The 26,972-nt window shown below is 35.5% G+C and overlaps 1 protein-coding gene across 3 annotated transcripts in view; it reads left to right on the forward strand.

The window, feature by feature from the left end:
* Positions 1-26,972, forward strand: part of ATR (ATR serine/threonine kinase) — a 96,549-nt gene that overhangs the window by 50,058 nt on the left and 19,519 nt on the right. For all 3 annotated transcript variants that reach the window (XR_004286735.1, XM_032346879.1, XM_032346887.1), the window contains 13 exons: positions 696-811; positions 2,860-2,980; positions 4,001-4,138; positions 6,414-6,624; positions 9,314-9,492; positions 12,241-12,405; positions 13,461-13,552; positions 17,067-17,158; positions 17,592-17,769; positions 19,250-19,429; positions 19,873-20,032; positions 22,508-22,687; positions 26,361-26,503. Coding sequence is in view for 2 of the 3 variants with exons in the window: in XM_032346879.1 (XP_032202770.1) it covers positions 696-811; positions 2,860-2,980; positions 4,001-4,138; positions 6,414-6,624; positions 9,314-9,492; positions 12,241-12,405; positions 13,461-13,552; positions 17,067-17,158; positions 17,592-17,769; positions 19,250-19,429; positions 19,873-20,032; positions 22,508-22,687; positions 26,361-26,503 (1,955 nt within the window). In the remaining variant the exon portion in view is untranslated. The remainder of the gene's footprint in view (positions 1-695; positions 812-2,859; positions 2,981-4,000; positions 4,139-6,413; positions 6,625-9,313; positions 9,493-12,240; positions 12,406-13,460; positions 13,553-17,066; positions 17,159-17,591; positions 17,770-19,249; positions 19,430-19,872; positions 20,033-22,507; positions 22,688-26,360; positions 26,504-26,972) is intronic.

Raw genomic sequence — 26,972 nt, forward strand, 5'->3', positions numbered from 1 at the left:
CATGTTTGTCTCTTTTTGAATATTAATACTAGAGACAAAGATCTTTTTTCATTTATCAGTATTTTATTTTACTATTTTCAGGAAAGTAAAATAAAACCATTTAATTTGGTGGCCTGAATAGTTAATTGGTCTTTAACATTTGCATACTCTTTTCACAGTTTCTTTTTAAGTAAACCTACTCTTAACATGGGGCTTGAACTCTGAGATCAAGAGTTTCATGTTCTTCCTGCTGAGCTAGCCAGGCACCCCTTCTTTTCACAATTTTAAGCTCAGTATTTTATACACAGAATTTGAGATATCTTGAATTTTTTAAAACTATTTTGGATTTGTAGTTGTTTTCATTAAAATTCAGAAAAGATCAAATTCAAAGAATTATACTGCTGCAAATACGGACAATTTCACATTTTCCTCCAAATAGCTCTTAATCTTATATTATAGTACATATTAGGTGTATAGAACATAAACTACCTTCATGTTCAAATAGTGCATAGTCACAGCTTTGTGACCTTAAGTAAGTCACCTAAATGGTTTTAAGCATTATTAAAATAGATATCCTAAGCAAGTTCACAACTCCAAAATTTTAAATTCTATGTATTTAAAAATTATTTTTGTAACCATTATGTATAGAATATTGGTGAGTATAAAGATTTATCTTCTTCACTATAGATTTACAAATGTAAAATATGTATTTGTAGGAGTTACTTTCTATTTATGACTGTAGAGAGATGCAGACTGATGGCCCCGGTTACCAGTTGTGGAGGAGATTTCCTGAGCATGTTCGGGAAATCCTGGAACCTCATCTAAATACTAGGTCTGTAAACTCAATAAAACCATTTTTATAAAATTATTTTTAACTTTATAAAATTAATGTCATTTTTAAAAAAATTTATTTATTCATTTTAGAGAGAGCAAGAGAGCATGCATGTGTGGGAGTTGGGGGGAGAGGCAGAGAGAGAGGGAGAGAGAATCTTCAACCAGACTCCTCACTCAGCACAGAGCCCAGTATGGGGCCCGATCCCATGACGCATGAGACTGACCTGAGCTGAAACCGAGAGTCACACACAACCAACTGAGCCACCTAGGCGCCCCATAAAATCAATGTTATTTTTGAGATAATTTTTTAGCATTGAAAGTATTTTCAGTAGTCTAGTATGTATTTTCCACTGTGACTATGCCTATAATGTCAAAGTGAAAAGTACAGTCTGCTCATTGGTTAAATTCTGTAATTTTAAGTATTTAGATGAGTTTATTGAAACTATAAAAGGATTGATTTTTTTAAATTCGGTCAGTAATACTTTGAAAGAATCCATTTTAAATTGAATATGAGTTTAATAAGCTTTTGATAGGTATAATTAATAAAGAAATTTAAGAGTTTAAAGCTAGTTCCAAAGCCACTAGTAACCCCAACTACAGAGTAGAAATTTCAACTCTCCAATTTCTTTTCATGAAGGTATTTTCTCCCTCTTCTTTAGAAAAAAAAAATACATATATACATAAATAATACATAAATACATAATACATATATACATAAAAAATACATAAATACACACACACACACACACACACACACACATACAGACCTCTTTTTCAATTTTAATAATTTTGTTAGGACTGATTGAAATCTGAACACCTGGGTGGTTTAGTGGGTTAAGCATCTGCCTTTGTCTCAGGTCATGATCCCAGGACTGAGTCCCACATTGGGCTGCTTGCTCAGCAGGGAGACTGCTGCTCACTCTGCCTGCCACTCCCCCTGCTTGTGCCTTCTCTTTCTCTCTCTGACAAATAAAATCTTAAAAGGGAAAGACTGATTGAAATCTATAAAATTATAAATTATTTTTAACTAGAAACTATGAAGTACACTAGGTCATATACTTATTAGATATGTGACCTTGGGAAAATCACTTCTTTGAGCCCTGGTGTAGTCCTAGCCTTGTAGTAAATTCTTTATAAAAGACCTTAAGTTTGGATACTTACTTGGTAGATATTTCTTTATTTAAATTTAGAATGTTTTATGTGTAGAAACAGATGGGTACAGCTGATAAAAACAGTGGGGCAATGGAGTAGGTAGAAAATATTAATGAGAGTTCTTACTAAATGAAATGAAAGGCCTTATGAAATGAAGGACCATGAAGACCACGTTGGTTAAGAAAAGTAATGAAAGAAAAGTATTTACAGATCAAGAGAATTTAACAGAGTCAAGGAACACAACATCCCAGTGATAGAGAGTCAATGTGCTTGTATAACTGGGTGAAAGAACTAGAAATTTTGGAAGCTATGGCTGTAGAGTAAGATATCTAAGTAGTTCATTTTGGAAGTGAAGAAATATTTTTGTATTGGCAAGGAAGTCCTGATAAAGAAGTAGAAGAGAAAATCACTGAGAAGTTTTGAGTTTGATTAGTTGGTCCCGCCAGCCATTAAATTCACTTGGAATGGTAAGACTTAGGGAGGAAAGGAAACACAGAGATGTACTAAAGTTATCAGTGAGTTTGATAATCAGCGAGTTTAATAGATGCCCATCATAAGGAGTAGAGAATGATACGCCTGAGAGGCTTGAACCTCAGAGGAACAAGTCTTTCTTACACAGAATGGAGTTGGAAGGATCAGAAAGGAGCACTGAGGAAGAGGAGGAGGCAGACTCAAATCCTCTAAAGTACTTGGGGTATACAAGAGTGACTTTCCACCCCATTATTAACAAGGAAATCAGAAGAGTAGTGTCTTTAACCATAGTTTAGTAAAGCAAGGCAGTAGTGGGGTAATCAGTGAAGGAGTTGATGTAGTTCTTTGTATGTTTTATACTAAAATTCTCAACAGAATTGTATTTGTATGTGTATTTTAATCAACAAATTTTCGAAATTACAGATATAAGAGTTCTCAGAAGTCAACAGATTGGTCTGGAGTAAAGAAGCCAATTTACTTGAGTAAATTAGGTAATAACTTTGCAGAATGGTCAGCATCTTGGGCAGGTTATCTTATAACAAAGGTAAGAGAACTCTGTTGAGAATTAGTTAAATGAAACCAGAACACCTATCTGAATGTATAGCATAAATAGCAGGTATTGAAATATGTGTGCTGGTAGTGGTAGAAATTTCTATAGAAACTGTTTACTAATAGTAGCATTTTCTGTATTGTTACTAGTTTCTGGGTAAGAGGGTAATTATTTTATCAGGCAAATAATTATGGTCTTTGCAAAATTTCTATTACATTATGTCTGTTCATTTTGCATCCTGAAATGATACTGTTTAAAAAATGACCAATCAAGTCACACAGGCACTCTAAGTTTCTTGTATTTTTTGAACATACTGAAAATATATTATGTGAAATGTAGAATACCATTAAATTAATTACTTCCAGATACGGAATCTTTGATTTAGTTTAGTTTTTTGTTGTTGTTGTATTTTAAGTGAAGTGTTTATATTTGAGAAGGAAAAATCTTTAAATTTAAAAAGAGAACAGTAATGTTGGCAAATCTGACATTAAATCGTAACGATAAAATTTGACTTTAATCCCAAGTAATTTAGTTTTCTATTTCTTTCATTTTTTTTTCCTATAGTTAATTACTGTTCATAACTTATTAAAAATGTGTGTCATATACTTAATGTACTGGCCCAGAGTACACATTTTGGTTACTTTACTCATCTGTGTGCTCAGGGAGTTAGTACACTGAATTTAATGTTAGCTAAGTAAAAGATACTGTAATTAGGGAGGTTAATCTGTAACAAAACATTATGCATCCAAAAATTAACTAAATGGGAGAGGCCATTTATGTTGAGGTGATTGACATTGCCTTTAGGGGTCACAGCAGTTCAGGCATTTTGAGATATTTAGAGTGACCAGAGAGGTGGTGATCTGACATCCTCTTGCATGAGTGTGTGTGCCCCTCTTCATATAAGAATACCCTCTCCGCAATGATAAATTATCTCGTGTGTGTGTGTTTTGTTTTTTTTTTTTTTACACTAATCAATAGAGTAAAAGTACTATCCTAAACAATTTTGATTTACAGGTTCGGCATGATCTTGCTAGTAAAATCTTCACCTGTTGTAGCATTATGATGAAACATGATTTCAAGGTGACCATCTATCTTCTTCCACATATTCTAGTGTATGTCTTGTTGGGTTGTAATCAGGAAGATCAGCAAGAGGTGAGAGATACCATTTTATTTGATTTCTGTTTGTCCAAACATTTGTCCACTAGTAATTAGTATTAGAAAAGCTAAATGTGGGGCGCCTGGGTGGCTCAATGGGTTAAAACCTTTGCCTTCGGCTCAGGTCATGATCTCAGTGTCCTGGGATCGAGCCCCACATGGGGCTTTCTGCTCAACATGGAGCCTGTTTCCCCCACTGTCTCTGCCTCCCTCTCTGCCTGCTAGTGATCTCTATCTGTCAAATAAGTGAATAAAATATTTAAAAAAAAAAAAAAAGAAAAAGAAAAGCTAAATGTTAGGAAATACTGATCAGTATATGGCTGGCTGTGTATATAATGTCTCATTCTTAAAAATCTTTTTAACCTTTTATTTATTGAATAATTAGTTTAGAAAATTAGAAAAAGTATATTATATATGCCCAAATATATATAGAACTTTCTGAAATAAAGAATACATAAGAACTTACTGATAGTGGTTTTTCCTGGTGAATAGTATATGGATTAGGATAGGGGAGGGAGGGGCACCTGAGTGGCTCAGTGGGTTAAGCCTCTGTCTTTGGCTCAGGTCATGATCCTAGGGTCCTAGAATCGAGCTCAGGGGGGAGCCTATGTCCCCCCCACCCCCTGCCGCCTGCCTCATTACCTACTTGTGATCTCTCTCTCTCTCTCTCTCTCAAATAAATAAATAAAATCTTTTTTAAAAAAAAGGATAGGGGAGGGAGAATAATTTACTTTTTGTTTTACTATACTTTGTAAAGTTTCTTTTTTTAATCACATACATATAACATTTCTTTTTAAAAAATAGGTTTTTTTCCCAGATTTATTTACTTATTTGAGGGAGAGAGAGGAAATAGGATTAGGGGGAAAGGCAGGGGGAAAGGGTGTCCAACACAGGGCTGAATGCAGAGCCCAATGTAGGGCTTGATCCCATGACCCTCCAATTATGACCTGAACCAAAAGGATCAAGAGTTGGATGCTTAACCAATGGAGCCACCCAGGTGCTCCCCAAAATGATTATTTTTAATAGCATAAGTAGCATATTACTATGTTCTTAATGTAAATATTTGAATTATACAAATGAAAGTGTACCCTTTGACTACCATTCCTGATCTCATATCTCCAGAGATCATCATTGATACTAATTTGAAATGTATATTTTCAGGGGCACTTGGCTGGCTCAGTTGGATAAGCATCTGCCTTCAGCTCAGGTCGCAATCCCAGGATCCTGGAATGGTGCCCCGCCCACATCAGGCTCCCTGCTTGGCAGGGAGTCTGCTTCTCCCTTTCCTGCTAATCCCCCTGCTTGCACACTCTCTCTGTGTCAAATAAATAAATAAGATCTTTTTTTTTTTTTAAGATTTTATTCATTCATTTGACAGAGATCACAAGCAGCAGAGAGGCAGGCAGAGAGAGAGGAGGAAGCAGGCTCCCTGCCGAGCAGAGAGCCCGATGCGGGGCTTGATCCCAGGACCCTGGGATCATGACCTGAGCCGAAGGCAGAGGCTTTAACCCACTGAGCCACCCAGGCGCCCCAATAAATAAGATCTTTAAAAAATTTTTTTTTGATGTGTAGATATTTTCTTTTTTTTTTCTTTTCAAATTAGTGTTTTTTTTTTTTTTTAAGATTGATTGATTGATTGATCAGAGAGAGAGAGCACACAAGCAGGCAGAGTGGCAGACAGAGGCAGAGAGAGAAGCAGGCTCCCGCTGAGCAGGGAGCCCAATGTGGGACTCCATCCCAGGACCCTGGGATCATGACTCAAGCCGAAGGCAACAGTTTAATCCACTGAGCCACCTAGGCATCCCGTTGTGTAGATATTTTCAAACCTTTTTATTTTTTAATGCAGTTCGTTCTATTTAAGTTTTTCGATGATATCATTGTAGGTATTTTGCAACTTGCCATTTTTTTAATATATATTTATTGAGCCAACTTTTTTTTTATTAATGCTGTATAGTATAATCCTTGCATTTTGTAGTTGTACTGTAGTTTAACTATTGCCATAATAATAATTTCCAATTTTTTTGTCCTTACAATGCCATTGTATGCATTATGGTGATTCTTACTTGTGAAAGCATTTGTGTGTGTGTGTTTAAGGTGTATTCCAAAAAAGAGAACCATTGGTTTATATGGTATTGTACATTTAAAATTTTATTAGAGACTAAATTCATATCTTCTGCTTATAGTTGCCTAAGAGTGCTTGGTCTCACATGTAAGATAATAGCAAAATGATACTACATGATGCATTATTAACCATAAAATGAATTCTTTTTAGGTTTATGCAGAAATTATGGCAGTTCTAAAGCATGATGATCAACATACCATAAGTACCCAAGACAGTGCATCTGATCTGTGTCAGCTCAGTACACAAACTGTGTTCTCCATGCTTGACCATCTCACACAGTGGGCAAGGCACAAATTTCAGGCACTGAATGCAGAGAAATTTCCTCAAAGCAAATCAAACAGAGATAAATTAGACTCAGTAGGTGAGTCATAACTTGTGTTTATTTTCTTCTCTTAGTTATTAACCAGTTAGCTACCTCCTTATCAATTCTGTAATTTAAGCATTAGCTTTTTAAAAGATCTATGTTTGTTTTCCTGCATATTTCCTCCTACCCCCTGAGGTAGCCCTTTCACCAAGAAAAACCAGAATTTATAGTCAGAAAACTTCTCTTTAAATTCTACTCTCAAAAAAAAAAACAAATTCTACTCTCACTACCTTAGGCAAGACAGATGCCTAATTTTTCTTTGTATAACACAGGATTACTATTATTTTCCTTAGAGGACTGAGGATTAAATGAAATGGTGAATATATAAATTGTAAAATGTGAAATAAATGACATGTTAATATTGTTAATAATTGACCCCTCACTGCTAAACTGTTTACTCCATGTCTCCTCAGTATACTGTGTATATTTATTGTGTCCCCTCAGTGTACTGTGTATACACGTGTCTAAACATACAAGCGTATACATACATATATATGTGGTATTCTTTATCCTTTTTTGCTTATGAGATACTCTGTGATCTTTTTCACAGGTAAGTTTTAAATTTCAGAAGAGCTGTTAATTTCATTTCATGGCCTATTCTTTTCTTCTACTTTCTATTCATTTCATTTTTTTGTTTTTCCTGTCTCTGGTAGTGTTTGATATCCAGAGGTCTCTCCAAATATGCTTAATACACATTACAGCATTACACCCTGCTATACCAAATATATGCAGTTTTTTTTCCTGTGATATTACAACTCCCACTAAGGTGACTAAAAGTGGAATCTTATTAGAGTTAAAATTGCCCCCAGGATAGAAGCATTTAATGAGCAGAATCATTATCATTCTGCTTCTGTATATCTCAGCTATTTGAAAGGAAATCACACGTTTTGCCACCTAGACTTTGAGAGTAATTGAAAAATTGACTGTTTAACAATCCTTAGAGACCTTCACTTACGGAGTTCTCAGTTTTTGTCTCCCTCTTGTCCATATATGTGAGGAAAACACATACAGTCCTATTGTTAAGCACAATCGCTGATTTTTATAAAAGTTTTTGGACTTGCAAACAAATATCTGGGGGATTGTTTTCCTGAGGACTGTGGCTGCTTATTAATATGTTTTCCATTGATTTAACAATTGGATGTTTATTCCTGTTTCTGCATGTGTAAATGGTTCTATAAAACCAAATACAGGGGCACCTGGGTGGCTCAGTGGGTTAAGCCACTGCCTTCAGCTCAGGTCATGATCTCAGTGTCCTGGGATCGAGCCCTACATCAGGTTCTCTGCTCAGGGAGGAGCCTTCTTCGTCCTCTCCATCTGCTTGCCTCTCTGCCTACTTACAATCTCTCTCTCTATGTCAAATAAATAAATACAAATATCTAATAAATAAATAAATAAATAAAACCAAATACAACCTCTGTTGCCATTCCTACTAACATTAACATTACAAGGGGAATACACTAGCTTTTAAGAATAACATTTGTAATGGTTCAAAAATAAAATATTTTTAACATTTCTCATAATTTGATCTACAAATTTTGATTGAATCAAGGACTTATTTTAAATATAATCGCTTTTAAATTTACCATCTTGATTTTTTAAATTTTGAAGAAACTTATTTTTGTTCCCTGTTCTGTACATACTGTTATGAATTGCTACTAAAATTTATAAGTTTTAAATAAGAATTCATAAATTGGAGTGTCCTCATTTTGAAGCTTCCAATTTAAGTCTTTTCTTAGATTCTTGAAAAAAGTACTCTAAGGTATTCGTGATTTTACTTCAATGGCACTTCTACTTTGAATTTTCATTAAAACAGTTGTATTGTTTATGTGGCAACAGAGGAAAAAAGTAGATTGTTAACAATTCTAAACTTTAAAAAGAAGCTATTTTGTAATTCTGCTTTTTCCCTACTGTTACACTTTATCAGTGTTTTTACAATTATCATTAATAAATCATCTTTGTATCTGTTATGTCATCTTTGTGTCTTTTCAACACTTAATACAGATTTACTCTTTTTTTAGTTTTTTAAAAATTTTTATTTAAATTTTAGTTACTTAACACAGAGTGTAATATTAGTTTCAGGTGTACAATATAGTGATTCAGCACTTCCATATATCACCCGGTGCTCATCACAGGTGCACTCCTTAGCTCCCATCATCTATTTCATCCATCCCTCAAGCCACCTCTCCTCTGGTAACCATCAGTTTGTGCTCTAAAGAGTCTGTTTCTTGGTCTGCTTCTCTCTTTTTTCCCCCCTTTGTTCATTCGTTTCTTAAATTCCACATATGAGTGAAATGATATGGTATAATACAGATTTACTTTAATCCTCACAACAACATTGTAAGGAAGGCAGGACAATATTCGTATTGCCCTTTTATATATGAGGAAACAAGCTCAAGTAAGTTAAATATTCCCAGTAAGGTGAGTGATAATGGTGGAGTTGGAGCAAGAATGCTCTGAATAATTCTCTGGTAGTTACATTCTAAGTATGAAACTCTAATAATATATTTGGATGAATTTATTTAGTGAACTAAATTGAATTTCAATAAATTAGAATTTAAATGTATTTAAGTAATTATTGTATTTACTGTATTTAAATATAATTAGAATTAAATGTATGTGTAAATCGACAGTCTTAAAATTTCATTTTATAAGTCTTTAATCACTCAATTGTCTTTTTATAATCTAGTATCTACTGCGGATTATGAAGACTATCAGAGTGTAACTCGTTTTCTAGACCTCATACCTCAGGATACCCTGGCAGTAGCTTCCTTTCGCTCCAAAGCATATACACGAGCTGTAATGCACTTTGAATCATTTATTACAGAAAAGAAACAAAATATTCAAGAGCATCTTGGATTTTTACAGGTTTGAAATTAATATAGTAAATTTAATGATACTTAACATTTCCAGTCTTTTTTGTTTATGTTCATTTTATTGAGTGTTTTAGGTGCTGTGCTAGCTACTAGATATTTATGAGCACTTTAGAAGCTTATAGATTAGTAGCGAGAGATAAACATCAATTTGGTGTTGGGTGATATAGCTGTTGTCCTCAGGAAGGGCACTTAGGTTATCCTCTGTGTGGGATAGGGTAGGAGATGGGAGTGAGCAAGAGGTCAGTATGGGCTTCTTAGAGACAATGTCTAAGCTGGGTCTCAAAGAATGGATGGTAGATAGGTGAAAGAAGGAGGTAAGATATTTCAGAGGCATCTGTTTGGAGTTGGGAAAAAATGTGGTTTGGGCTAAAGAGTAAAGTGTCAGTTTGGTAATGGCAGAGGACAGATAAAGATTTGGGCAGAGGAAGTACACAACATAGAGGACCTTTTAAATTGTCCAAAATTCTTAGAGGATTTTAACCAGGGAAGTGCTGTGGTCAAAATGGTATTTTAGCTAAATGACTATGACTGTCATGGAGGGAAAGTTTGAAATAGCAATGATGCAAGAGAAGCAGGCCACTGTTATTCTTAGGAGATATGTGACCCTGAATTTGGGGTGGGTAGGAAGGGGGATGTGCTGGTTGTAACAGGAATTGGGCATGACGGTGCTGGTGAAATAATGGTTTAGGTGATAGTATTTTGATTGTGTAGGGAAGGAAAAAAAGGGGAAGGTGGGGCTAATACAGGGGATTAAATAAGAGGTCAAAATAAGTAGACTTTTTTTTTAAATCAAAAACACAAAGTAGTGAGAAACCGAAAAATTAGTAGCTTAAAAAAGACTATAAGTCTTTTTTTTTTTTTTAAGTTTCCATTATTCATTTAAGTAATCTCTACACTCAACGTGGGGCTCAAACTCATAATCCTGAGATCAAGAGTTTTATGCTCCTCCTACTGTGCCAGCCAAGCACCCCAGTAGCTTGTCGTCTTGGGATGAATATTAGCCTTCTCCTGTCTTTATTTTTCTTCTTGCCTAGCTTTGAGCCTATTGTTCTTTATTAAAATCATTTCCTTACAAGGATGTTCACTCTTATCTTTCTTAATCTGTGTGATACTTACTTTGTAAAATATTGTCCTTGGATAAACTCACCCATCTGTCTTGCCAGTGTCTTGCATTTAAGCAGTTGAACATTGCTGGAGAAACGTCACAGTGGATTTTTAACTGCTTTTACTTTAAGTTTGTAATCTGTGACCTCAGCAGGACTCTTTAATACTGCCTTCAGTCCATCTATGTTTCTTAGTAAGCCTACCTTCTTGCTCTTCAGGTTGAGCATTTTTTCTCCTTTCTCAGCTTCTACCTTACTCACTCTGAACTAGTAGTCTTGTTTTATCATCATTGAGAAAATGGAAGCTAGATGTCCACCAAATTTGAAAATACACTGACTTTTGCACCATATCCTTTTTTCTTTTCTTATGTTATTCCTAATGAAGGATCCTTCCCTGTCAAAATTCAGTCTTTGTGTTTATGTTCTTGATTTCAGTCCTCCAATGTTTTTGCTTTCTCTAGTATCAGTAATTTATCTTCCTCAACTGCAGTATATAGACATGCTCTTGTATCTTCCATCTTAATTTTAATAATTCCCTTGGTCATACATTCTCCTTCAGATACTGCCCATCTCTCTGTCTCCCTTTATAGCCAGTTTTAAAAGAACTGTTTCTGTTCTCTGTATTCACTTTACTTCCCATTCATTGACCATTCCAACAAGACTTTTTTCTCTATTCTACTGATACTGCTCTTGCTAAGAAAATCAATTGCCTCCATGTTACCAAATCCAGTAAATGTTCCCCATTTCTCATTTTCTTAATCTCACAGAATCATTTGACCATTCCTTTATCATTAAGACATTTGCTTCTGGGACACCTGCGTGGCTCAATGGGTTAAAGCCTTTGCCTTAGGCTTGGGTCATGATCTCAGGGTCCTGGGATCGAGCCCCACATTGGGCTCTCTGCTCAGCAGGGAGCCTGCTTCCCCCTCTCTCTCTGCCTGCCTCTCTGCCTACTTGTGGTCTCTTTCTGTCAAATAAATAAATACAATATTTTAAAAAAGATGTTTGCTTTTATTTCATGGCTTCTGGGACGTCACACTGTCCAGCTTCCTGTAAACTAGCCTGGTTTCTCTTCTCAGTTTCGTTTGTTCGTTCTTCCTCTATTAATATGGAAGCACTCCAGTTTCCTTCCCTTCCCCTGTTTTCTCCTCCCTCACCCTGTTCATTCACTAAATCATGCCCTTTTCTGAGTCTTTAAAAAACATCTTTGTACTGATTGCTGCCAAATTTTTATCTTGAACCTGAGTATCTCTGTCAAACTCAGATTTGAGGCATCTCTATATCAATATATTAAAATACTTACTTAAAAATTTTGTAACACTTATAAACTTTATTCAACAGAATTTATCATAAGTTGGATTAAAGAGAGTTCAGGACCTTGCTGTTCTTTATAACTCATCAGTAACAATTACTAATGTAGATTTGCATTTACATAGAACAAAGGTGTTAAAATAATAGGATGCCTGGAAATTGGTTTTTTGTAAGTTTATTGTGAAGTTTGCCTTGAAACAAATACTGTTGCTTTGAGAAAAATTCTCATATGCTCTTTTCTCATAAACTGGTCATCTTAATAGTTTTATTTCTAGTTGTGTTTTTTTCTTCCTCTTATTTAATTGTTTTGTTATGGTTGAACAAAGAAATTGTACGCTGCTATGCATGAACCAGATGGAGTAGCTGGAGTAAGCGCAATTCGAAAGGCAGAACCATCTCTGAAAGAACAGATCCTTGAACATGAAAGCATTGGCCTACTGAGGGATGCTACTGCTTGTTATGACAGGGCTATTCAGCTAGAACCAGACCAGGTAAGATAATAAACGAAAGGCAACATAATGAAAAGGCCCTGAACTAGGAACTCTGGAAATCTTTGTTTCAGTACTGTCTCTATTAGTGTCACAATGTGATTAACTCTAGATTATAGTTAATCATCTCTGAGCTTGAGTTTCCTGATTCATAAAATCAAAGATGTGAGATGATCCCAGTAATCCCTTCAATGCCGAGTTTCTGTGACCTCAGAAAATCCCCCAAATGAATGAGGTTTGTTGAGGATTATATTTGTATTAAGCTGTGTGTCCAGGTACTCAAATGTATACAATTTTAGTATGCAATAAAAAGTATAACACGTGTGTCAATTTTTTAATAATAATTGTGATTCTCTACAGCCTAGGAAACATTTTCACATTTTATATGCCCCCTACTATCATCTGTGAATTTCTGAAATGATCCCTTAGAATCAATAAGCTATAATTATAATGAGGGCATGTTAATATATCTCATGTTTACGAGGATAGGAAGAGAGTTTAGAATTATTGATTTATAATCTTGGCTTAGATTCTCTGTAATCGTGGATTATTGCTTTTTGTTGTATTTGACATGTTCATTTTCTCAGAAGCTCAATGTACAAGGTCTTTATTTGTCACAATCTTGTTTTCAATTTTAAAGAATACTGCGTTGTCCTATGTAATTTTTAGTTACTGACGCCCTAAATCTGTATTAATGTTATTGTGAACTTGGAGTTTCAATTTTTGTGTGAGAAATAGTATTGCCTATAATCTTTAAATAAAATATTAAAGAGTACTTCTTACTTTTATATTTGATTTGAACCAAAAATTAGAGTGAATCTGGAAAAAAATAATTCAGTCTGAGAATTTTTTAGGTTGTGTATGTATTTTTTTAATATTCACATGTGTTAGGTTATTGTTGGGCACTTTGCCATTAGGCCAAGCAAGTCAGTGGCTGAACTAAGGATATGCTCAGTCAAGCAAATAATACATTTTAATGAATATCAGTTAAACTGTCCTTGTTTCCCAAGGTGTATTTGAAATGATCATTGCTATTTTAAATATTTTTAAATTTCTAGATCATTCATTATCATGGGGTAGTGAAGTCCATGTTAGGTCTTGGTCAGCTGTCTACTGTAATCACTCAGGTGAATGGAGTACATGCTAACAGGTAAAATTTTTTAAAGAACGATTTTCTTTTGTTATTATATCTGAATGGGAAAATTTTAATTAGTGAATTGAGTTGATATAATTATTGAAGAAATGAAATCTTTTTTATGTTTTCATGGTGTTGGAGATACAAAAAAAATATTTTTTTCTACTTTGCCATAAGTTGATTTAGCACTTAACAGCTCATCTTCTGTCCCAAGAGTCAACCTTGAATTATATTTGCTTTAAGATTGAAACCTTCCAGGGGCGCCTGGGTGGCTCAGTGGTTTAAGCCGCTGCCTTCGGCTCAGGTCATGATCTCAGGGTCCTGGGATCGGGTCCCGCATCGGGCTCTCTGCTCGGCAGAGAGCCTGCTTCCCTCTCTCTCTCTCTGCCTGCCTCTCCATCTACTTGTGATTTCTCTCTGTCAAATAAATAAATAAAAAAAATCTTTAAAAAAAAAAAAAAAAAAAAAAAAAAAGATTGAAACCTTCCAAAGCTCACCTGGTGTTGGTGAGGCTCATAAGAATGTATCCAAAAAGTATCTAAGCTCTGTCTACATTATCAACTCTAGTTATTTTCTATGTTGGGGAGGGGAAAACCTTGTTACTGATTTGTAGAACATCACTCCAGATTGTGTGGGTTGATTTTTCCCTAAAGGATTGATAAAAATGAAAGCTGCCTTCCTTTGCTAAAGAAAATGGGTTTGTTACAGCAAACCGAATGATGGAAAAAAGTAGTACGTATGTGTAATAAAGATTAAGGCTACACAGGTCTTTTGGTCTGAGGAGTAACTGTGAAGGTTGGTTCTGCTCTTGAAGCTGCCTTGCTTTGAGAGCTAGAAGACGTACTTCTTGTTAAATTTACCAGATGCCGACTGACTATTATGGGCAGTGAGATCTGATCAAAAGGATGGTATCTTGGTTAACAAAACAGTTAAAAAAAACTGGCCACGGTTATTAGTTAGGACTCTCAAAACAGTTCTTCTGAGTATAGTTTTTTGTTTTTGTTTTTTAGAGATTTTTATTTATTTGTCAGAGAGAAAGAGAGAACATGCACAAGTAAGGGGAGCAGTAGGCAGAGGGAGAACCAGGCTCCCCACCGAGCAAGGAGCCCGATGTGGGACTTGGTCCCAGGACCCTGGGATCATGACCTGAGCCAAAGGCAGCTGCTTAATCAACTGAGCCACCCAGGTGTCCCCTAAGTATAGTTTCTGTAATTCCAACCTGTTTGTAAAAACCACAGTTATATAATGTTTGAGAGCAGAGAAGCTCAGTTTTAATCAGATGGTTTCACAGTAATGGGATTTATGAAATGAGGGAAGAAGCTTTGCAGAGGCAGAGAAAGAGTGATTATATGTTTTAGATGTTTCTCTAGGTTAGTTGAGAGACCTTATAATTACTTTGGGAAGATTTGTTTGTCATGGCTCAAGCCTAGGTGTCAGGTTTCCTAATAATGCATGCTGGACAGTTAGACTCCTCTTGTCTTCTTTTTGGAGCCTCTCGATCTTTGAGCTGTGAAAAGTCAAGTGTCAATATTCGGTCGAGATTTTTCTGTCCTGTTGGATCAAATGGTTGTTGAGGGCATGTATTTTCTTTGGGGAGAATATTTGCATTTAAGCAAATATTTCTCTAAAATTATTAACTGTATTACTATTTTTTTTAAGCTTTATTTATTTGACAGACGGAGATCACAAGTAGGCAGAGAGGCAGGCAGAGAGGGGGGCGGGAAGCAGACAGCCTGATGTGGGTCTTAATCCCAGGACTCAGAGATCATGACCTGAGCCGAAGGCAGAGAAGAGGCTTAACCCACTGAGCCACCAAGGCACCCCGACTGTATTACTGTTTTTCATTTATGTATTCTTATGGATAAGTTCTCACAGCCTGATCTTCACTGCCTTTTAGTACTTCTTGGTATAATGCTTCTTATGACACATCCCCTCTAGATAGCAAATCCTGCTAATTCTACTCAGATTTTTTTCTTAAAATTTTGATATTTTGGCACCTGATGATGAGTTTATAAAGTTATTCACAACTGGACTTTCAAAAACTACATTTCTAGTATATTCTATCCTTGTTATATTGTTTTTGGTGTAATTTGTATTTAGAAGGAAGGTAGTCAGTATTTATGCTGCTATAAATAAGTTTTGTTTTGTTTTTTTCCAGTAAAAGCTTGACTCATTTATTAAATTTTTAAAATTGTGTTTAACTACAGAAAGAGCAAGGAAGACCTTTAAGGACATTGATCCTTGCCTCTCTGATTCTTCTACCGTGTTTATAATATGAGAATATGTGTATCTTTCAGTGTTATTAAATAATTAAATGGAAAAATGTGCTTAGCCCGATGTGTAGCATATAGCAGATAACTCAAATGGTGTAATTGATAAAAAGGAAATATGGGGAAAGACTACTTTCTTCTGTGCAGTCATGATATAAAATATCACTACCCCATCTTAATGTCACATAAGTAGAATGCTTAGAAAAAATAATTACTAATAGTATACCAGTTTTACAAACCCAAATTTTAAAGTCACTAAAAATAGTTTAATAATATATATTTTACATAGCAAAATTTTGTATCCTTTGTTATGCCATTGACACATCATTTGTAGATTTTTTTTTTTTTTTAAGATTTTACTTATTTATTTTAGAGAGAGAGCACGCACAGGGAGAAATGGGAGGGGGGCAAGCAGATTCCTCATTGAGCAGGTAGCCTATTAAGCCCTTGGCTCAATCACAGGACCCCAAGATCACAATATGAGCTGAAACCGAGTTGGACGCCCAACCGAGCCACCCAGGTGCCCCCATTTTAACTTTCTTAAGCCCTTATTACTGAGTGTCCTAGATACTCCCAGTTGTCCCTGACCTACCCACGGGCTCCTATATTTTTGCCTTAAATTTAATTCAGCAGTCCCAAGTTCTGAGAATTCCTTACCTCTGAATGTGTATATATGCAGTTGACTCTTTTTCCTTCCTGCCCTTTGTAATTGTAAATTGTAAACTGCACTTTGTAATTATTCAGGCATCGATTTCTCTTCTAATATAGCACAATTTATTTTTTTATAAAGATTTTTTTCTAAGATTTTATTTATTTATTTGACAGAGAGAGACAGAGCAAGAAAGAAAACACAAGCAGGGGGAGGATGAGAGGGAGAAGCAGGTTTCCCGCTGAGCAGGAGCTCAATGTGGGTCTTAATTCCAGGACCCTGGGATCACGACCTGAGCCAAAGGCAGACACTTAATACCTGAGCCACCAAGGTGCTCCTATGTGGCACAATTTAATTTGTTAAGGAATGGCATATTTAAATGGCCCTGTTAGAAGTAATTATTGAAAAAAAATGTCTTGGGGGAATAGAAAGAATAAAAATTGGGGGTTATTTTGGATAGAGATAATTATTTTGTATCTAAGTACAAAATACAATATAATACAGTAAATAGAGCCATAAATAAATACAATAAATAGAGTTCTAAAACAATGAAAAAATCTCTAAATGCCACTTTAAATAAAGTTTATTTGATACTGGTTTCTCTTAATAGGTCTGAATGGACAGATGAATTAAACACATACAGAGTGGAAGCAGCTTGGAAATTGTCACAGTGGGATTTGGTGGAAAACTATTTGGCAGCAGGTAAAATTGCTTCTTATAATATAATATATTATATAATATAAGCAGTTTTGAAGATTTTTTTTATTTATTTGACAGACAGAGATGACAAATAGGCAGAGAGGCAGGCAGAGAGAGAGGAAGGAAAGCAGGCTTCCCACTAAGCGGAGAGACCAATCTGGGGCTCAATTCCAGGACCCTGGGATTATGACCTGAGCCGAAGGCAGAGGCTTTAACCCACTGAGCCATGAAGGCACCCAAGACAAACAATTTTAATATCCTATAAATATTCAGACTTAAGTAGCTAAGTAACATCTATAATTAATCTTTCAGCTTGTCTTATAATTGCCTTGTTCAGTTTTTCAAAGTATAATGAAACCATCTGTTTCAGTATTTCTGCTGACCATTTTACCAAATGAAATAAAGCTTGTTTGGGGGCTTTACGTTTATTTTTCAGATGGGAAATCTACAACATGGAGTGTCAGACTGGGACAGCTATTATTATCAGCCAAAAAAAGAGATATCACAGCTTTTTATGACACGCTGAAACTAGTGAGAGCAGAACAAATTGTACCTCTTTCAGCTGCAAGCTTTGAAAGAGGCTCTTACCAACGAGGATATGAATATATTGTGAGGTATATGCGGGGTTTCCATCTTTATATTCCTGGTTTATAACTTGTCTTCTGACACAGACTTGGAACATTTTGTAAATAAGTGATAGTATATTTGGTATCCTGTGTATCTACACACAATGACTCTTTTATTCCTTTATCTCAAATCACCTTATATTTGTTTTGTTTTGTTTAGTTTTTAAGTAATCTCTATGCCCACCATGGGACTCGAACTCACAACCCTGAGATCAAGAGTCACATGCTGTACCAACTGAGCCACCCAGGTGCCCCTCACCCTTTAGTTTTTAAAAAATATTCTAATACATATTCCTTTCATTGGAAAGGGAATTATGAGAGACTTCTAAAAAATAAGAAAAATATTTTATATTCATCCTTTTGTAATGTCATATTGTACTTGCTCTGTAACTAACCTAAGCAGTGTAGACCTCTGTGCCCTGGCACTTTGGTGCTCAGTACTTGTTAGTTTCTTCTTCTTATTTAGAAATGCATTTGACATTTTCCTCGCAAAAAATATAGGCATTATCTAGTAGAAAGGAAAATTAACTTTTAGAGGTAAGGAAGAAAATGAAAAACATTTCAGGTATGTTAGTTCACCTGAGGAAAATAATAGATGTTATAATTTAAAAAATACTTCAGAACATTTTTTTCCCCTTAATTTAGAAGAATTTACTGTAGTTTGTATTGGCCCCTTTGGTAGTAGCTTAATGAAACTGTAGATTGGACCACTGAGATTCTTTTCTGTAGCTGCTCAACTGTGTCCTTGAACACTGAGTCATAGACACTGAGTATTATAAATGGAAAAAAGGTAGTATGTGTCATGAGTGTTTCCATCATTCTTAGAAAAAAATTGATCATTTCACATTTTTTTGCCAGCATCTACTATGTCTGGTCCTCTTATAGATGCACCAGCAGTATATGCACATATTTCTTTTTATTATAATGGACCTATATATATTTTTTATTGTTATATAGGTAATAAAATTTGATTTCATACACTTGAATTTAGTTTTATATACTCTTCTCCAATTTAATTAATAGGGATTTGGGGACCATAGCAAACCACTAAACATTTGAATCAACATAAGTTGTGTTTTATATCCAATTTAAAAAGATAAAAATGTTACTGTTTATATACCAAGAATATATAATGGCTAAAGTTCTTCCAAAGAAAACCTCACATTTCAGATTCCCTTTTTTTTTTTTAAGATTTTATTTATTTGTTTGACGGATAGAGATGACAAGGCAGGCAGAGAGAGCGGGGTGGAAAGGAGGCTCCCTGTTGAGCAGAGAGCCTGATGCGCGCAGCTCAGTCCCAGGACCCTGGGGATCATGACTTGAGCCGAAGGCAGAGGCATAACCTACTGAGCCACCCAGATGCCCCCACATTTCAGATTCTTCATGGCTAATTTGAGTGTTTACTTTGTATATGAGATTAATAGGCTGAATATGATAACATTTTAACATAGGCTCTATCTGTCTCCAGGTTGCACATGTTGTGTGAGTTGGAGCATAGCATCAGACAACTTTTTCACCAGTTGCCGGGTGACAGTTCTCAAGAAGATTCTCTAAACTGGGTAGCTCGACTAGAAATGACCCAGAATTCCTACAGAGCCAAAGAGCCCATCCTGGCTCTCCGGAGAGCTTTATTAAGTCTCAACAAAAGGTTTTTCATATTTCTTTTTTTTTTTTGCATGTCAGTAATCATGAATTTCTATTATATTTATATTTGCATATTACTTGGGAGTATTTATCTTTCTTAATTTTTTCTCCAGTATATATTTTTCTGTTATAATTTGTCAAAGCAATACTGTGTAAGTTGAAATGAACCTAGAGCTTGAAAATTACTTTCATATGCAGTGTATCATTTTTATTGTTAAAATATCTGGGAGAGATACAGATACAAGTCAGTATTAGAGTTTTCATAGACTTATTACTGAAAAAATTAAACACGCTAAGAAAATCAAAATCAGTTTTTTAACAAATTAATCTTCTTTGATTTCTTTGAAATAGTAATTGAGAAGGTTCCATGTTAGGAAGAGATATTTTTAGTTAAATTGTTGAATATACTTAATGCTCTTTCCCCCTGTTTTTGTCACATTCATATAGACCAGATTACAATGAAATGGTTGGAGAATGCTGGCTACAGAGTGCCAGAGTAGCTAGAAAAGCCGGTCACCACCAGACAGCCTACAATGCTCTCCTTAATGCTGGAGAATCACGACTTGCCGAACTGTATGTCGAAAGGGCAAAGTGGCTATGGTCCAAGGTAATGGCCAAGAGAACGTCATCATATATATGTATTCTATTGTAGATTATCGCTAATCCACATTAAGAGTCATTTTCTGTCGTCTTTTATCATTCTACCATAATTCTACCATAAGAAGAAACTATTCCTTCTTTCCTGAAGTTCCTAAATGTCTTTCCATTTCAAGTTGAAAGTGCAGTTCCTTCAGTTTTCATCTGTTTTCCTTTTTTTTTCCCCTTGAGGGAAGCAGCCAATTTTTACTTTGCTTTTACCTCCCATATATATACGTGGAGCACATAGTAGGCACTCAAAAAATATTTCTTAAATGAAAATAACATTGTTCACTACCAACATCCTTGGTAGATAATTAGTCCACTTTTATTGTCAAGATTAATTTCTGATCTAGCCTATCAGAAAAGACTTAGTATAAGAAAAAAAGTTCCTAGCCATCCCTAGATCGAAGCAATAGTAATGAAAAGTAGGCTTTTTGAGTATCTGAACTACTTGCAAAGATTATGCGCCAGATTTAAATTGTTATTACTTACATATCTCCTTATGCTTGCCACCAGTCTAGAATTAGTCGTAAGCGTTGCATGTTCTGAAGTTGACATTTAGCAGCTACAGCTGGTTCCATCTGTGATTACGGAGGCAAAAATAATGATTCAGCCTATACTTGTCAGAAGCTGGTCGTTTTCTGAGCTAGTACTAGTCTATGTATTGTATTACCTTAAATTCAATGTGTTCAAAATGCAGTTGATGATTTACCATTCAATAACTGCTTCTCCTATATTCTTTGTTTTTCTAAATAGAATTCTTTGTATCCTCTCAACTAAGACACAAATCTAGGCATCATTTTGAACTTCTTCCTCTCCCTCATTTCCACCTGCAGGTGGAGACTAAATTTTCCTTCAAAATATCTTTTGATTTTTTTTCTTTAAGTAAACTCTACCTCCAACCTGAATCTCAAACTCACAACCCTGAGATCAAGAGTTGCAGGCTTGGGGTGCCTGGGTGACTCAGCTGGTTAATCTTCTGACTCTTGATTTTAGCTCAGATCATGATCTCATGATCTCAGGGTTGTGAGATAGAACCTCACACACACTCTCTTTAAAGAAAAAAAAAGAGTTCCATGCCCTACCAACTGAGCCACCTAGGCACCCCATTTTTTGATATTTTGATACAAACTTCAAGTTATAAAATAAGTAAGTCATAGTATAGTGTACAGCATAGTAACTGTAGTTAATAATAACTTATTGCATATTTGAAAGTTAAAAAGAAAACATCTTTTGAGTCTTCTCTTACTTATCTGTGCTTTCATTCATGCTCTTAGCATTTATAGCCTCTAATAATATTAATAGCCTTTTTATTTCAGTCTCCCTGTTTCTCTGTGCACATGACTCTAGTTTGTGATCTTTTTAAAATGCACATTGAATCATGTAGCTCCTCTTATTAAAATTTTCTGAAGTATTCTTCATACCTTTATGATGAAGTCTGAACTCTAGAAAGTATACAAGGCTTTTTCTGATTGAGTTCCAGTCCACCTCTTCAGCTTCATGTATCACTCACTACCTCAAATCCTTTAGGCTTTAGCTAAAATTCACCTTTTCCAAGTAGACTTATTATTCCTTTTTTTTTTTTCCTCAACCCTGAGATCAAGACCTGAGCTAAGATTGAGAGTCAGATGCTTAACGGACTGAGCTACCGAGGTGCTCCAAATTATTACTTCTTTTTTTTTTAAAGATTTTATTTATTCATTTTACAGACAGAGATCACAAGTAGGCAGAGAAGCAGGCAGAGAGAGAGAGGGAAGCAGGATCCCTGCTGAGCAGAGAGCCCGATGTGGGGCTCAATCCCAGGACCTTGAGATCATGACCTGAGCCGAAGGCAGAGGTTTTAACCCACTGAGCCATCTAGGCGCCCCAAATTGTTACTTCTTTTACCAAGAATGTCCTTCCCTGAATTCACTCACTTCCAGGAAGATTGCTACTCATTCTTTAAAACCTAATTCAAATTTTTCTCATTTGGTAACTTTTCCTGAATGCTGTTCTCCTTCATTTTTCTTTATCTTCACATAGATTTAGGGGATTCCCTTCTCTGTCCTTAGTAATACCTATATATTTTCCTCTTTTAATAGTTTTTAACGTTGTATTGCTGTTTTACATTATCTGTTTCCTCACTTGATTATGAACTTTATGAAGCCAGAAATTTTGATTTATTCATGTTTGTTTAGCCCCAGTCATCTATATATATCTTCAGTTCCTTGTACTTCTATTGACCATAAAAATGAGTGAATAGATGAATGAATATGAGTTCTCTATGAAATGAAGCAATGCTTCCTTTTTAAGATTTTACTTTCGTAGGAGGGAAATGAGAGATGAACATGAAATTTAAAAATTTATACATAAAACATACTTAATGAACTTCAAGTACTAATGACTTTGTTTTTCAGAAAACAGAAATATCTTAAAAGGCTTGTTGTTGCCATTTTCCTTTTAGGGTGATGTTCATCAGGCACTAATTGTTCTTCAGAAGGGTGTTGAATTGTGTTTTCCTGAAAATAAAACACCAACTGAGAGTAAGAACATGTTAATCCATGGCCGAGCTATGCTACTAGTGGGCCGATTTATGGAAGAAACAGCTAACTTTGAAAGCAATGCAGTTATGAAAAAATACAAGGCAAGTACATGTATAATGCAGTTTCATTAAGAACTCAGTCTTTTTTTTTTAATTTTGAAAATGTATAAAATGATTTTATTTTATTTATTTTTAAAGATTTTATTTATTTATTTGACAGAGAGAGCACACAAGCGGGGGGGGGGGGGGCAGCAGGCAACGGGAGAGGGAGAAGCAGGCTCTTGGCCAAGCAGGGAGCCATATGTGGGGCTCCATCCCAGGAATCTGGGATCATGACCTGAACCAAAGGCAGACACTTATCCAGGTGCCTCAGAAAAATGTATAAAATGATTTTAAAGTCCATATGGAAGAACACATGTATAAAAATAGCCAGGAAACTTTTTTACTTTTTAATATGTGGAGAACATAATAAGAATTAACACAAAGGAAATACACTCAAGAAACCACCACCCAGGTCAAAAAGTAGAACATTATTAACACTCTAGGATCCACCCTTTCACCCTCCTCAAAGTTAACCACACTGTATTCTGAAATTTTTTAAAGAAACACAATGCATACCTTCCTTACTAGGTATTAAACTTTACATGAATGGTGTTATAAGGGAGATACTTCCTAATAACCCATGAGTCAAAGAAGAAGTTGCAGTGGAAATTGAGAAGTTATCTGTAATGATAAAATAATTATAATAAACTGAATGATAATAAAATCTGACATAACAAAATCTGTAGGATGGGGGTTGCATCTGACTGGCTCAGTTGGAAAAGCATGTGATTCTTGATGTTGGGATTATGAGTTCAAGCCCCACATTGGGTGTAGAGATTTCTAAAAACAATTAAAACTTTTAAAAAAAAGTCCTGTAGAATTTGGGTAAAGCCATTCTTTAAAAGAATATAAAATTTTTATTTATGTGTTAGAGGAAAATAAAGCCCCAAAATTAATGAGCTAAGTATTCATCTTAAGGAGTTAGGAAAGGAACTAAAAAAGAGCAGAAGTGAAAACAAAGAATGTAGAAGCTCAGAAATAAAGTAAGAGCAGATGACTTTTAGAATTTGTGAGGCAAAGTGAGAAAAAGGAGTTCAACAGAGAGAGTTCCAGATCTGTGCAGGAATCCCACTGCATCTTTGGCCTAATTCTGAGCTATGCAGGCAGAACTCAACTCTCTGTGAGGCCTGGCTGGAAACAATTATCAGGGAAAGAACAGTGACCTGGGGGTTGAGAATCGGGAGTGCTATAAAAAGAATAATTTCCAGTGTCTGGGTGGCTCAGTCATTAAGTGTTGCTTTCAGCTCAGGTCATGATCCCAGAGTCCTGACATTGAGCTCTGTATCGGGCTCCCTCCTCAGTGGGGAGCCTGCTTCTCCCACTCCCCCTTCTTGTGTTCCCTCTCTCACTGTCTCTCTCTCTCTGTCAAATAAATAGATAAAGTCTTTTAAAAAAAAGAAGAACAACAACAACAGCAGCAATTTCCAGAGCTTACATAGGATTGAGAATCATTCAGCATTCTATCAGCTAGGCAAGAGGCATCATTGCATACATGATATATAGAAACTCTCAAAGGGCGACACCTTAGAAGTGGGTTTATTTAGCCCTAGACTAAAGGCTTCTCTACCTCCATCCTAAAAAAGCATCAATACATTAAAAGGATTAAGCTCATTTGCAAATAACATTACTGCCTACCCAATCAAAGTCTGCCACTCTTTAAAGGAAAATAACAAAATCTAAAACTCAACAACATAAAATGATCTATGTCTGGCATCCAGTAAAAAAAATCACTCGATATGTAAAAGAGAGAATTTATGAACCATACACAAAGAAATGTCAGTCAATAGCAATAGGCCCAGATATGTTAGAGATGATGAAATGGGCAGAAAATGACTTTAAAACACCTGTCATAAATATGTTTTAGATAAGGACTTTAAAATTACTGCCATAGGGGTGCCCGGGTGGCTCAGTTGATTGAGCATTTGCCTTCAGCTCAGGTCATGATTCCAGGGTCCTGGGATCAACCCTGCATCTGGCTCCTGCTCACCAGGAATCCCGCTTCTCCCTCTCCCTCTGCCGGCCACTGCCCTTGCTTGTGCTCTCTCCCTCACCCTCTCCATTAAATAAGTAAATAAAATCTTTTTATAAATAAATAAATAAAATCACTACCATAAATTTGCTTAAGCCTAGAGGAAAACATGACAGTGATGAGAGAGATGGAAGATATCCAAACAAAAGATCTAGATGTGATAATTGATCAAACTGTAAGATTTGTGTATTTTTCTGTATGTAAATTTTATTTTCCAAAATAAATATTAAAGACTTAAACCAGAAAAGAAGGAAGGAGGAGACAGGTAAGAGGAAAGGAGGGTAAAATGATGGTAAACCAGCCCGAGAAATACTTTTTAAAAGAAATTTTAATATGTTGCCTTATTCCCTTTGCTTCTATGACTAGATGGGGGAGGGATGCTGTGCCTGGTTGGGCATATGAATTCAGCATCTGTTCCATATATCTAGTCATGTCATTCTCTCCTCCCTCTGCAGACAGGGTGCTGTCTGTATATTTGCAGGATTAGGTTCAGGGAAAACTCAAGATCTCATTTATGTTCCTAGTTCAAACTATGTTCTCATACTTGCTTGAATTAAGAGTAGAACTTCATTTAAAAAAAAAATTTTTTTTTAAGATTTTATTTGTTTGACAGAGAGAGACATGCAAGAGAGGATAACAGAAGCAGGGGGAGTGGGAGAGGGAGAAACAGTGTTTCCGCCAAGCAGGGAGCCCGATGTAGGGCTCAATCCCAGGACGCTGGGATCATGACCTGAGTGGAAGGCAGATGCTCAATGACTGAGCCACCCAAACACCCCTCAAAAATTTTTTTGATAGTCTGCCATTCTGTATGTTTTGTTTCCATCACATTTCAAATAGTATTGTTTTTAAAATAAATACACAAATACTTAAAAGGCAGGGAAAGGGAAAGGAAATAAACAGGGGACAGAGTAGAAATGGCCAGAAAGGTAGGAGAAAACTTGGAAGACTGTGGCCTCACTAAAGCCAAGAGAAGAAAGTATTTCAAAGAGTAAGTGGTGTGGACAAGAGAAACAGATGCTGAAGAGAGTTCAAATGAGATCAGAACTGGGAAGGATCTTTTAGATGTAAGGTGTTGCTTTTGGGGAATGCCAAAGACCGAAACCATGAAATAGTTTGAAGAGTGAATGAGAGATGAATTCTTAGAAACCTGATTTTAAAGGAGTTGGGAGGAAGGGCAATAACCCATGAAAGATCTTGGGAAAAAATACAGTTTAATTTTTTTAACCATATTTTTATGCTCCTAAAGCCCTATCCTCAGAGCTTTGATATTTTCCTTTCACAGAGATCTTTTTGATAATAAAAACATACATATAAATACTTTCATAGAATACTTTAGTCAATCTGGAAATTATTTTGATGACATATAATGTAGCAATATAAATGGAGTTTTCTTTCCTTAAATAGCTAATTATCCCAACACTGTTTCATGTTGGCCAGTGGACAACTCACTAGAACCAACCAGCCATCCCGAGAAAACCTTTCTAAGATAATTCTTTATCTAAATGAAAGAATCACTCTGCCTTTGACTTTGTTCTGCTTACATGTGGCTCTTATACTTTTTGATCCCTAATCATCTATTCATACTTTATTTCCCAGTATAGTATAGGGTTTTCTTAGGTGAGTATCTGGTGTTGTCTTTTATAGGATGTGACCTTATTTCTGCCAGAGTGGGAGGATGGGCATTTTTACCTTGCCAAGTACTATGACAAATTGATGCCCATGGTCACAGACAACAAAATGGAAAAGCAGGGTGATCTCATTCGGTATATAGTTCTTCATTTTGGCAGGTAAGTGTGAGAACTGATATGTGCTGATGAAATATGTAAAACAGACTCTTGATCTTGAACTGTTTTCACAGATTTTAGCATATTCAGGATGTTTTCTGCTTTACCACTGATTCAGTCTTTAACCTTAGATTAGATATTAAGTTTTTCTTTATATCAATCTTTATTCCTTTTAAAAAATAATTTATTAATGGAAAAAGTAAGGTGCATTTATATTTTTTAATTCAGTAGTACCAATATTATACAATGAAAATTAATTGCCCTTCCCATTCCAGACCCTAATCTCCTGAGTCCCCCCTATAAAATTCCAGAAGACCCTAAATGTAATATATTTATTGGTTATAATTACCAGTGGAATGTCTCCTTTCTGCCCATTCTGCTAAGAAATACTATATATGAAAATACTTTTGACATTAGACTTATAGAAAGAGCTTATCTCTTAGACTAGGTAACAGGTAAAATACAACTTGAT

Source organism: Mustela erminea, chromosome 1, assembly GCF_009829155.1.
Source record: "Mustela erminea isolate mMusErm1 chromosome 1, mMusErm1.Pri, whole genome shotgun sequence".
In the NCBI taxonomy this organism is placed as follows: domain Eukaryota; kingdom Metazoa; phylum Chordata; class Mammalia; order Carnivora; family Mustelidae; genus Mustela; species Mustela erminea.